General features: G+C 37.3%; 1 protein-coding gene across 2 annotated transcripts in view; it reads left to right on the top strand.

The window, feature by feature from the left end:
* The first annotated feature begins 4,689 nt into the window (after window positions 1–4,689).
* The window catches only part of dub (duboraya), a 12,041-nt gene continuing 4,341 nt past the window's right edge, over window positions 4,690–12,389 (top strand). The window contains exons 1-3 of one of the 2 annotated variants that reach the window (XM_008278080.1): window positions 4,690–4,755; window positions 10,739–10,828; window positions 11,372–11,440. In XM_008278080.1, coding sequence (XP_008276302.1) covers window positions 4,750–4,755; window positions 10,739–10,828; window positions 11,372–11,440 — 165 coding nt within the window. In that variant the 5' untranslated portion in view covers window positions 4,690–4,749. Of the gene's footprint in view, window positions 4,756–10,738; window positions 10,829–11,368; window positions 11,441–12,389 lie in introns of both variants that reach the window. The other variant, XM_008278079.1, reaches the window with a different exon arrangement.

The raw sequence follows: 12,389 nt of genomic DNA, 5'->3' as shown, positions 1-12,389 counted from the left end.
TGAACTTCAACATTTTAAGGCATGTTATTACACCTTTACAAACATATTGGTGAAGAAGTTGTTTGGTAACGATTTAGTTGGCAGATGTTGATATTTTTCCTTTACTATTTTGGTTTTGATGCTAATGTCCCCACAACAACTAGAAAATAACCAGTGTTAGCACCGGACATTCAGCGATGGTGCAAACTTTCATTTAAACCAGTAAACAAGGACTGGGTGGGTCGCTGTGGTTTCATGTCGCATGTTGTGCTTCAGGTCAACCTAAACTCTGTTAGCTTCTCTCCTGTTCTCTGTGCTCACACAACCTGCATTTTAATACAGCTAAACTCAGAATAAAGTTGTTTTATTTGCATATTTTTCTGTTTCTGTTGTCAGACAACAGAACAAGTATGAAATAGGGACTAAAGCTCAGCCCATTGGGATGATATGTTAACCATCAGTCACTTCCAAGCTGCAGCTAAGATACTGATTTCATGCAGCGTCATGCGACAAACTCACCGAACACGAGTTAAAAACAACTTGTGCTGAGATTTCACTGATATTTTCAGATAAAATGATTCTTGCAGAGAACGCAAGAAGCTCACGCACTCATTCAGGTTTGTATTTGCAGCCAGTAAGCTGTCAATGACAGACGCAGAGGGAGTCTTCTTCCTGAAGGAGGCGGAGACAGCAGCAGCTCGGCCCTGTTTAAAGCTACCTGCTCAGAACAGGACTTAAACCAGGAGTTCTACAGGAGAAATGAACCGTCTCTGCAGTGTTATGAGCTGAAACACTAAAAGACACAATCTGGAGACTTTGATTAATTTTGGTGAAAGCGGCACAATATCAGATCTGTAGAGTTTACATGAAGTTGTTGGAACTTGGGGCCGCAGCTTTGTTAAAAACTACATTTCCTATATTCTTTATTGCTCAAGCGGTCGGGTGAAACGTTTGACATCCGAGCAGAAAAGCTCCCCTGGGTTTTGTTTTTTTTTTTTAATTGACAGAAGCTGTGACGTTGCGTAACACGTTTCACATTTTCAGGAGCTTTCACTTCACCTTATAAGGTTTTCTCCGTCTCAACGCTGCGTCTTCCTGTCGGTTTCACTCCTCCCCTCCAACCACGTCCTGTGTTTCCGCTCAGAAGACAAACCGCCAACTCTGATCGGCCAGAAGTTGAAGTGAAATGCGCCTAAAACAGGCAGAGGAACGTTTTGCTGTTGGGATGTTCAGACCCTACGCTTTATTTTGCTTATTTCTCTATTAAAAAAAAAAAAAAAAAAAGGAAAAACTATTTCAGAATGCAACTGGAAGCTGAAGTCATGCATTCAAAATCTTATTTAGAAATCGGTCATTTTTGTCCCGACCTCAAGTTCACAGTGAATGTTGGTGTCAGAGTTTTTATTTATGCAACCATGAGCAGCGAAAAGTGTTTCAGGGGCAGAAGTGACGAAACACAAAAGGAGAAACGAAAGACGAAATTTTCTCTGCTCGAGTGACTCAACTTCCTCACCGAGCCGAGGAGGCATCCGTCAGGTTCCTCTTCATCGTCACATCAAAACACTCAGGGGGGTGGACATAATAACAGGAACACCCGCTGTGATAAGGGACAAGGCTGTGATGAGGCTTCTGTCTTGTTGTCTTGTTTGGTACAAACATGGTATGTTTACGTTACATTGAGAAAATATGAACAAATATCAGCTAAAAAAGCGAGGACAGTGTTGCTCTGTTGGTTTCTGCGACTGTCAACCAGGTTTTCAAACAGATTCATGTGTTGGTTTTAAGATGCTTCCATTTATCAGATTAGCAAAAACCATCTTATCACTGCACGTTTGGAAGATGCGTTATCTTTTTTTTTTTTTTTAATGACAGCGTTTATCAGAGCCAGAAACTGTAAACAAAGAAAAAAAGATCCCAACATTTTCAATGTTCTAACGGTCATTGAACTAATCGTGTACAGTGTGTTTCTGTGAAGAAAATTAACCAAATCTGAGCTTAAAATCCATTTATCCTACATGCCTCTTTTAAAAAATGCCAGGATTTAATTATTTACATTAACTGGATTCTGTAAAAAACTAAACTAAACTAAAATTTCTGCACCATTAAGACCGTAACTGACTCAGCTGTGACCAACAGTCATGTCACGAAAATGACACAATAGTCGACTGAACTGCAGGCAACGTTTACACCGAGCAGAAAGGAGACAAGGAGGGAAACAAAATAAAAATGAACAGTTAAATCGCTGCAGCGTGCAGAGCTACGATGAGTGTTTCATGTCAGCCGATGTCGACCATGTCTCATGCTGTCATGTGACTTAAATGTTCCCTCGCTAATGAAGCTCATCATCACAAAAAGTCATAAATTGAGGCGATAATCCGTTTTTTTATCGGTATCACTATTTCTGTCTCCTGACTCCCAAGAAAATAATTTAAATGCGCTACGTTGGCTTTAGTCACTCCGTGTTCTCAGCAATGTCCTGCCCACAGCGCCATCTGCTGGTTACACATCACAAGTAACCGACACTGAAAACTACTTTTCAGTGTCGGGGACAGACGAGCACATTATCCAACTGAAGCAGCTCCAGTGAATTAGCAGATGTTGCTGTAATAAACATCACAAACATGCCCAGTTTACCTGTTACACTGGAAATACCTGAATATTTCAGGTTCAGCTACGGTGCTAGGCCAAGGCTATCACTAAGAGGTTTGCTGTTCCTCTTAGCCTGCAGCTAGCGCTATCTGTAGTAACTGTGACATCTTTCTAAAGTCTGATTAACTTTAACACTCTGTTCTGACATGTCTCTCTAGGAAAAACACAAGCTGCAAAAACTAAACAGGAACCCCAGCCATCGCCACAAATCAGGACATTAGCTACTCCCACAGTGGCTAAGGCTACGCTAATGGTTAGCGGCTAAGTTAGGAGGCAGCCGCAGGTTAAGCCTGAAGCAATGTCTGGAAAAACAATTTTAAAAAATGACAATAAAAGTGAAACATCAGTTAAGGATCAAGGAAACAGAGAACAGCTGATGAACCTGCAGGAGACAAACTGATCAATCTCGATCAATCGATCTCACTCTGACATCATTGCTCCTTTTCCTGCAGTTCATATTCAGTTAGAGTAATCATTAGTAATGAGGTTTTCTAGTAATGAATGAATAATCTAAGATGTCTAATGTATATCAGTTCCAAATATCTCATATCAGTCTTTATTGATTACCAATAGTTGGGATCGATTTCGGCCCTGAAAAGAAATGAAAGTGAAAGAACAGCCAGAGTTATAAGAAAACAGAAGAACTGCTACTGTACATGTATTTTTAACTATAGTAATTACTGACCTAATGAATTCACTTGTTGGAAAGAAGCCTACTTCTGCTATCACAGGTGTGTATGTACAACAGTATTTGTCATCGGGCTCCTTGATTACCAATAATCGACATCAGCCCTGCAAAACAACCCACATCGGTCAATCAGTACTTCTTATTGCCAGAGATTATCACAGTGGAGCGAGCCTGGCAAACACTCCACTCACTGGAAGACTGAGGTCGAGACAAAACAACCAACTGAGAATACAAGGATTTTAAATTGGACGCACTTAGCCGACACATAACCAGATAACAGTTCTCTGGTGCAAGAAAAACTCTGCATATAAATACTCCTATGGACAAGAATAGTGAAAAACTGGAAAATATCAAATTTGACGAGTTTTATGATTCAGAATTTAGTGGCTTCAAAGAAATCACACTTTAAAACAACAGAAGCTGCAGCTTTAATTTCTTTGTGTCGGATTTCTAAAATATAAATACAAACGCATAAACCGTCTAAAAGAGAACAGAAAGTCTTACAAAATAAGAAGTTTTGAAACTATTCATCTGAAATTGTGAAACTTGTTAAAATAAAACTTTTGAAATCACATATACAGGAGCTTAAGTGGGGTCAAACAGCCTGAGCTGAAAGACGGCAGCAAAATAATTTGACAGTCAAAAAACAAAGTATATATTATGTATACAGTGCTTAACAGATTGATTAGACCACCTGTTTAATTTGTTAAGATCTGTGAGGAACTTCAAACTGAATTCACCTTTTTATACCCAGATTTGAGCCTCTGAGAAGTCAGAAATCAATCAAGTATAACATTCAAGCACTAAAACTAACTTTTCTGTTCAGGAATACGAGGATACAACTATAATTTAGATTTTTTTTAAAAAAAATGTATTGATCCCTTTGGTGGGGTACGTTAGGGAAATTAAGTAACATACATCTTAATCACAAAATAATAACGTGCTTTACTGTTTTATCTTTTTTTTTTTTGGTAAAACAGTAAATCTGCAAATGCATGGAAAACAATAATGATCATATTTTAGCATTAACAACATGATTTTAGTTAAAGAGCCTCTACATTCTGGTGTATGAACAATTACATTCATTTAGGGCAGCTGTGGCATAAACCTTCATGGGTGGTGGTCGAATAAATTTGTCTCGTAAAATACATGAGCAAATATTAATCCAACCAAAGGTCGGTTAAATCAGATTACTGGGCAGCAGGTGAACTAAATGTGTGCTTACAGGGTGTGAGTTGAACTGAAATTGGCTTTCATTGATCAGCATGCAGAACGAGCAGCAAACAAACAGAGAAATGATGAACATGTGACAGAACATGAGCTGCCCTCCCTCCCTCTCTCTCTGCTCCGACTCTGGTTCTATATTTAACCTGCAGGCCTGCGCTCGCTCCTTCACACGTACTCGACAGAAACGCCGAGCGACGCCCGACAGGATGGAGGTAAAACTCTTCAAACTCTTATTTCTGCTGCTGCTGCTCACTTTACATGTGTGCGTTTGGGTAAAAGTCAAACGGACGGAGGAGTAAACGGCTGCTGTTCGGTTTCTTTTCACGAGAAGACGAATTCATAAGCCTGCAGGTTAGATTTGGCGGAAAGCAGTGGGCTACGGAAACCAAAGTGCATCAGATTACATCGGCGCTGTCACTGTGGAGTTTGTGGTGTCGTCAGCTCATTTAGTCCTTGAATTATGGCTCTGTTTGTACACAGCTTAAACACTGCAGTTCCTGAACGGTTGATCAACTATCGTTCTCAAAAAACTTCCATTTAAAATGATTTCTGCTCAATACGTCACCTCCCCTTCTTGGCCGAGGCATTGGGAAAAACAGTGCAAACGTGTTGTGACGTTTTTAGATTGTACTGCAACTCTCCGATTGTTTGTTTCTTACTTCTCTAAGTGGAATTTTTGTGAGGATTCTCGCAACTCAACTAAACACTCGTGGCATCCCTCAGGGCTCAATCCTCAGCCCACGTGTTGTTGTCTATTTATTAGCTGCATCAGCATAATGAAAGCATGATGTCAATTTCTACGCAGACGACTACCACGTATTCTTTTGTGAACGTAAAACGGTTTTACAAAACTTGACTCCGACTCAGTTTCACTTTCAGTTACATTTAATAAAAGAAATGGAAGTAGGGCTGCACAAGTAATCAAATAAATGAAGTCACCTGGTTTGAGGTTAATCTGACATTGGAACACCTTATTTCACACTTTTCAAACTAAGCCTGAGCTGCAGTAACTGAGTGGCGACCAGAGGCTTCTCTGTGCACAGCTGGCTAGCTAACACCTTCTGCAGCAAACTGAACCTTTGGACGAAACAAGACATCGGTTACCTTGGACTTTGGGAAACACTGATTGACTTTTCCGTTACTATTTCCAGACATTTTATAAACCAAACATCAGTTAATTAACTACAGATTAATCAACAATCAATCTAAGCATTAGCAACATCTGCATGGTTTCAAACACTTCTAATGTTGGTTCCTGCATTTGTTTACATAAAAACATGAATAAATTTAAACTCAAAGACACAAACAAGTCATTTATAGTCTCCACATCTTTAAAAAAGAATCTGAATTGTTACCGTTGCAACTAGAGATTGTTTTCAGTGTCGAATAATCAGCTTTAGATGCATCAGTTTAACCTTAAGAGCTGAAAATTTAGCTGGATTGTGATTTTTTTTTTTCTAAAATACATGCTTGTTCCCTCGAGTCCATATAAATAGCTGCTGTTAACTCCGTTCAGTTACATCACACAGGTCAAGCAAACTCCACAGACGCTACAACAGGTAGAAATAATATGAATCGTTTATTGCTTTTACTGCGTCCAATTTGTGAAAAGTGCACAAATGACTTTAGGAACTTGAAGTTGAGTAGCTCCATTTTAGGTTAATCTGCCTCAAATCTTATTTATCATAAACTGAATATTTAAAATGTTTTTTAGCTTAATATATCAATTGTTTAATCCCTTCAAACCACTTGCAGTACATTTCTTCCCACATTGAAATTTCAGGTTATGTTTAAGGAACCATATCTCAGTATCTGTGAAAGATAAAAGCCTGACATTTTCAGGTGTATCTCATCATGTCAGTGCTTTAGAAACTTCAGTTTGTGACAAGTAGATCAAATAGTCTCTGATCACAGGAGAGTTAAAATATGAAAGAAAATTGAAGCTGTCAAGAAAAGTCAACTTGTGGTATTTTCTGAACCATATGTAGTTTAATAGAACAAGATTGCTTACAAAACATAAATAAAACATTTTCATTTAAGAGTCTGAGTTTCAAAATGGTTCTACACATAAAATACATTCAGGGCAGCAACTTTACTGTTTTTTTCTTATTCATTAATCAATCAATGTCAAGCAATAGTGAAAAATGGGAAGACGTTGAGTTCAATCTGAGATATCACTCAGAAAAGTGGCAAACAAACATGAGGAACCAAAATGAGCGTATTTGTGTCTATTTTGCATCGAAAATTAAACACTTGACGAGTCAGTAAATCGACTAATACGGTGCATCACTCCAGATTAAAGGCCCTGCGTGTTTACCCCAGAAAAATGAGTTAATAAGAAATTGAACTGTGTGACGTGTTATGTGTGTTTAATCAGCTCCTCTTTGTAATTTCAGCCACCTAGTTCAGTCTAATGCAGTCAAACTCATTTCGCACCTACACCTACTAGCTCAGTTTTGGATCTTCCAGTGACTGTATGGCAAAATATTTAGACACCAACAAGCAAAAATAAATACTTGCCAGCCTACGGAGCATCTACCAGTTTGGATTTTGATATCTTATAAGCGATTATTGTGTTTGAATAGGGGTGTTGTGAATTAAATGTCCCATTGCAACCTGATTTTTGGGATTATTCTGGATTAATTGATCAGTCGTTTGTTTTTTTAAAAAATGTCACAAAAAGGTGGAAAGTGTTGATCAGTGTTTCACATAGCCCAACATGACAAGTGTCTTGTTTTGTCCAGTGATATTTAGTTTGTTGTCAGAGAAAAGGAAAGAAACTAGAAAATATTCACATTTAAGAAGCTGCAATCAGAGAATTTTTTAATTAAAACAAAACAAACAAAAAAAAAATGAATCGATGATCAGGATAGGAGGTGATTTATGATTAGTTTATTGTTGCAGCGTTAAAACAAGAGAAGCATGATCACAAAGGCAAATTAAGAAGATGTTATAGTCTAAAGATTACGGTCAGTGTATGTTGATATTACAGTAATGCTTTGGATGTTTGAGCAAAACAAGTTTATTCACATCACATTTCAAATACAGTGTGCTTTAATATTTTTAGAAATGTTAAAATTGAAATTAGAAGCATAGAAAAGATTAAAAATGTAAATATGTAAAGTATAATATAGTTAGTCTGGATCTGTTTATATTTGAAAACTAAACTGTAAATAACAAGATTTCCAGATTAATTTAATATTATTTTTTATTATGTAATGATATTTTGATCTATAATCTATAAGCAGGTAAAACAATGTGGATGATCGCAAAAGAGTGAATTACTTTATTGCATATTAAAACCTGTCCATTAATCATGTTAATTACAGTGTAAATCCATCCGTTTTTGCTGCTACACCTGTCACACTGCATGGATTTGGTCTCGTTCTCCTTCAATAATCCAACTTGTGTGGTTGGTGTTGTACCGGACAGTGTGTCTGCTCTAAACATCCCACTGCAAGCTGAACCAGAGAGCTTTTGGTTCAGCTGTCCTGTCTGATAATGCCAGAGCCATTTAGTAAATTATCAAAACAAACAGATTTTAAAATAACTTCTGGATTGCAAAATAAGATCCTATTTCCCATGTCTTAGCATTTTTAAGACAAAGATTAAGGATTTCAGTGGCTTTTAAGGCTTTTAAGAATCCACAGCAGCCTTCTTTATCTGTTTCTTAAATTAGTGTGCTTTTGTTTGTTTGTTTGTTTTTTTTAACTCGTATGATTTGACCGTATTGCTGCATTATTTTAGCCGACAACTTTTCTCACTGGAGAAGAAATCTGGCTGGCAAAAGCAGCCTAACTAACTTTTTGGCTAGCTAGCAAACAGCAAAACTACCACAACAAAGAAATTAAAAAAAAAAAAAAAAAGACAGCTCATAGTTCCCTGTGACTAAACCTTGACAGTAATTTTTGTAATTTTATGGTCACACATTGTAAAATAATGAATGACGATTATTTTTTTAATGTGAACATTATATACAGTTTGCATAATGTACATGGTTAACAAAACAGTGCATATGCAGAAAGAGTGCCAGAAGAAATATGTTAATAAAATGGTAGAATACTGTGGCATTACATGAAAGACAACAATATTAATATAATTATATTTTTAGCTGGTTTACATACAGCAAAAATGTGTCACTATAGTGTCACATATTCTAAAAGAATATAACTACATAACGTACAACAAAACAGAGAAAGTGTTTTTAAAAAAAAATAAAATAAGAGTCACAGTTACAAAACGCTTTACCATAGTTCAATCTTTAATATATAAATCTTTTTTTCTTTTATAAACGGCAAATATCTGTAAATAATACTTTTTGCTGTTTTAAAAACACAAAACATTGTGTCAATTCATGTCAAATGTTGTAAAAGCTTGAAATACCATTTATACAAATGTAGATTTTTGATACAGCTTTGGCCTCTTTTAAAAACACAAACAAATAAAAATGTCAATGACTGTGTTTTTGTGTAGTTTTATTAATCACAGTTTTATGGTGTATTTGATGTATCTGCTGCTGCAAAGGATTGTGGGTCAGAGAAGCTTGCTGCTTTGCAAACTGCTGACTGGATGTAGTCAGACATCCTGGTATTTTTGGCATTTGACACATTATGTACTGGGACACGCTAAATCTTTTTCTGGCAGACGATAGAGAATGTGAAACACACCCAGGGTCAGCGTGAGGACCCGTCCTCACAAGATCTGAACCCCCAACAGTCCCCGCGTCGTCATCTGTGCATGCACACACACACACTCAGAAAGTGGAAGTGGTTTAACGGTTGGCGCTGTTTCTTCACCGCTTTCTACCTTCAGTTTGTAGGTCGGCTGTGGAAAGACTGACTGTGTGAGTTCATTATCTGCTGAATGTCAGCGATGTGAGGCCTTCAGCTGGATCAACCCCACGTCAACAGCTGTGTGTGTGTGTAGAGGTCAACATCTATCTCTGTGAGGACCAGTGTGCGTTATGGACCTTGTGAGGTCACTTTTGGGCAGCAGACCTTAAGAGGGTTCAGCTGTCGGATCCCACACGTCCTCACGTTTTGGATGGACAGTTTGGAAAGCTGGTGAGGGACAGATGGTCGCATTGTAGCAGACGGGGCAGTGCTGCTGTTAGTAGTGGAAGTAATATCAGTAATTTACTAAATCTGTTAGAACATTGCAGTGATTCCACCGACCTGATGGACACGGATGTGATGTTTGACTCAGTTAGTTGCACCCTCTGCCACACACTGATACCACCTGCTGGCTGAAGCTTCGTGTTCAGCATCGTTTCAGTAGAACGTGCACCAAAAAAATCAGCTGGTCCAAGCAGACTGCCAGCTTTTCTGTGGAAAAAAAATAAAATAAAATCCTGCAGCAAGGATGTCAGAAAAACATCTAAAACAACAGTGGAGTGGTGTCATTGTACTCTCAAATGTTCTAAAAGAACAAATTATTTGTAAAAACACAGATTTTCTGATGCTGGTGTTATTTACAGCTTTGGAATTGTTCAAAAAAAATTTTGGTGGTTCTTTTATATTGTTTTGCTTCTTATAGACCACAGTGCAGAGGTTTTATTATCTGACGGAAAATCTGTAAAGTTAAAGTAAATTGTTTGAAAAATTATAATTAAAACCTGTTTTTAAAAAGTTGTTTAATTTTTTCAATACAGTGAATGTGAAGTACACAGTAAAACCTATTCTTTAAAAAAAAAACAGCAAGAGTTCAGGAACAAAATAATAAAAACCAGTGAAATTCTGTAACATTCAAAAACAAAAAAGGCTGAAAATAATGGTAAATATCTGTAAAATAACATTTACATTTTTGACGTGGACTTTGTTGAGAGTTTTGGCCTGTTGTTTTTTGTTTGCTTGTTTGTTTGTTTGTTTTATTGTTTGGTTTTGGGGATTTTTACAGTCCAGTTTTTTTTACTACTTAAATCTGCAAAACAACAGAACATTTTTATGGTAGTTCTGATGGTGTTTTGTGTCTTTTGACTGTTTTAGGACTCCTGGTGATTATTTTGTGTCTCCTAGTCGTCATTTTGAGACCCTCTACTTTCACTTTGTGTTTCTCTGTTGTTGTTTTGTGTCTCATTGAGGTTGTTTGCGTGATTGCTTTCTCTTTGTAAGTGGTATTGTTACGTATTAGTCGCACATCGCTGGCAGTAGCCTTCCTCCACCTGACCCAGCCTTGTTGGTTTGTCTCGTCTCTCAGGAGGAGGCCCCGGCCCGACGCTCTGTGGCTGAGCTGGCAGGCAGATTCAAAGGCCCGGCGTCTCCACACAGCGCTGCTGGGAAAGAAGTGGTGGGTCAAATGTCTGATACACAACAACCAGTGCGTATGCTGCCCGCACCAGCACATAGACACGTCCTACAGCCACAGGGCAAAAACACAACCTGTCATCAAACAAGATCAGACAACAGTGAACGTTAATGTTGTGTCAGAATCGTATTTGTTTTCTGTTGTCGTTTTTTGTTGTCGTTCATCTTGTTTGTATGCCGCATCTTGACCAGGTCGTTATTGAAAATGAGAACCAGTTCTCAATTAGCCCACCCCTAAAATAAAGGTTAAATAAAATAGATTTCTGTCTCAGTTCTGCATCTGTGAGATCATTTTGCAATCTGTGGGCAAATGAAAAGAAGCATTACCTTTAATAGGCAACCAACATTTCCAAACAAGTTACTGAGTTTCTAAATGATCTCAGTTAAGGAGTTGTTTGTATGACGCACACAGTCTGACTTCAGTCTTCATGTTGTTGGTGTCCATGTTAGTGAGCGTCAGAGTTCATTAGTGCAACACATCAGCTTCATGGTGTTCTGGTTAAATTGCTGTTCTGTTGTTCAGCAGGAAAAGCCTGTCAGACGGCGACCGCCTCGGACCTTACAGCTGCCCAAACCACAAGGAGACGACCAGGAGGTGAGACAGACACACAAGGAGACAGCAGGATGAGTTTACACATGAAAACGAGAAAAGACGTGAAAAAATAACCATGAAGAGATGCAAAACAAACGCAATGAAACATAGAACGACATCAAGAAATTAGAATTAGAAGTTAAAACTACAAACAAAAGATCCATTCAAAACCTGGCCAGAGGTTGTTTTTTTTTAAATAGCCAAAAAGAAACAATAAAGAAGTAAGTAAAGACAGAAACAGCCACATAGATTTTTTTTTTTTTTTTTAAAAACAACACAAAAATGACAAAACAAAGACACAAAATATTGACCAAATAGAAATAAAAAAGACAAAGAGATGTAAGTGCTGTGAGATGACGTGTTGAGAATTCACGCCATATAAAGCGCTATGAAATGACTGTTGTTGTAAATATGCGCTATACAAATAAAATTGAATTGAATTGAATTGAATTAAATAAAGTTGAATTGAATAAAGTGACCAAAAAGAGACAAAAACAACCAAAGACACAAAAATGACAGTAAACACACAAACAAAGGCACTAAAGAGACCAAAATGACACAAAGATAACCAAAAAGCGACATAAAGAGACCAGAAACAGACATTTAAAAAAAGACCAGAAAGATTTAATAAGTTATTAAGAGAGAGTAAAAATGAACCAAAAAAAAAGACAAAAAAGACCATAAATGAGGCAAAAGGCAAACAAAATAATAACCAAAAAAAGAGACAAAATAGTTTACAAAGGACGACAAAACAGCAAAAAAGAAGTTAAAAAAAATACAAGAAATACTTATGAGACAAATAAATGACAAAATAGAAACAAAAACAGGCCAAAAAGAGACGCAAATGACAAACAAGAGACTAAAAGACCAAAATGACAGAAAACAATTACCACAAAAATAAATACATATAAAAAGGACCAGTAGTGAGGGAAAAATATCAAAATCTGGCAAC

This window comes from Stegastes partitus, unplaced genomic scaffold, assembly GCF_000690725.1.
Source record: "Stegastes partitus isolate 25-593 unplaced genomic scaffold, Stegastes_partitus-1.0.2 Scaffold115, whole genome shotgun sequence".
NCBI classification, from domain to species: domain Eukaryota; kingdom Metazoa; phylum Chordata; class Actinopteri; family Pomacentridae; genus Stegastes; species Stegastes partitus.
The sequence above is the reverse complement of the archived record's forward strand: the minus strand, read 5'-3'. Positions and strand labels throughout refer to the sequence as shown.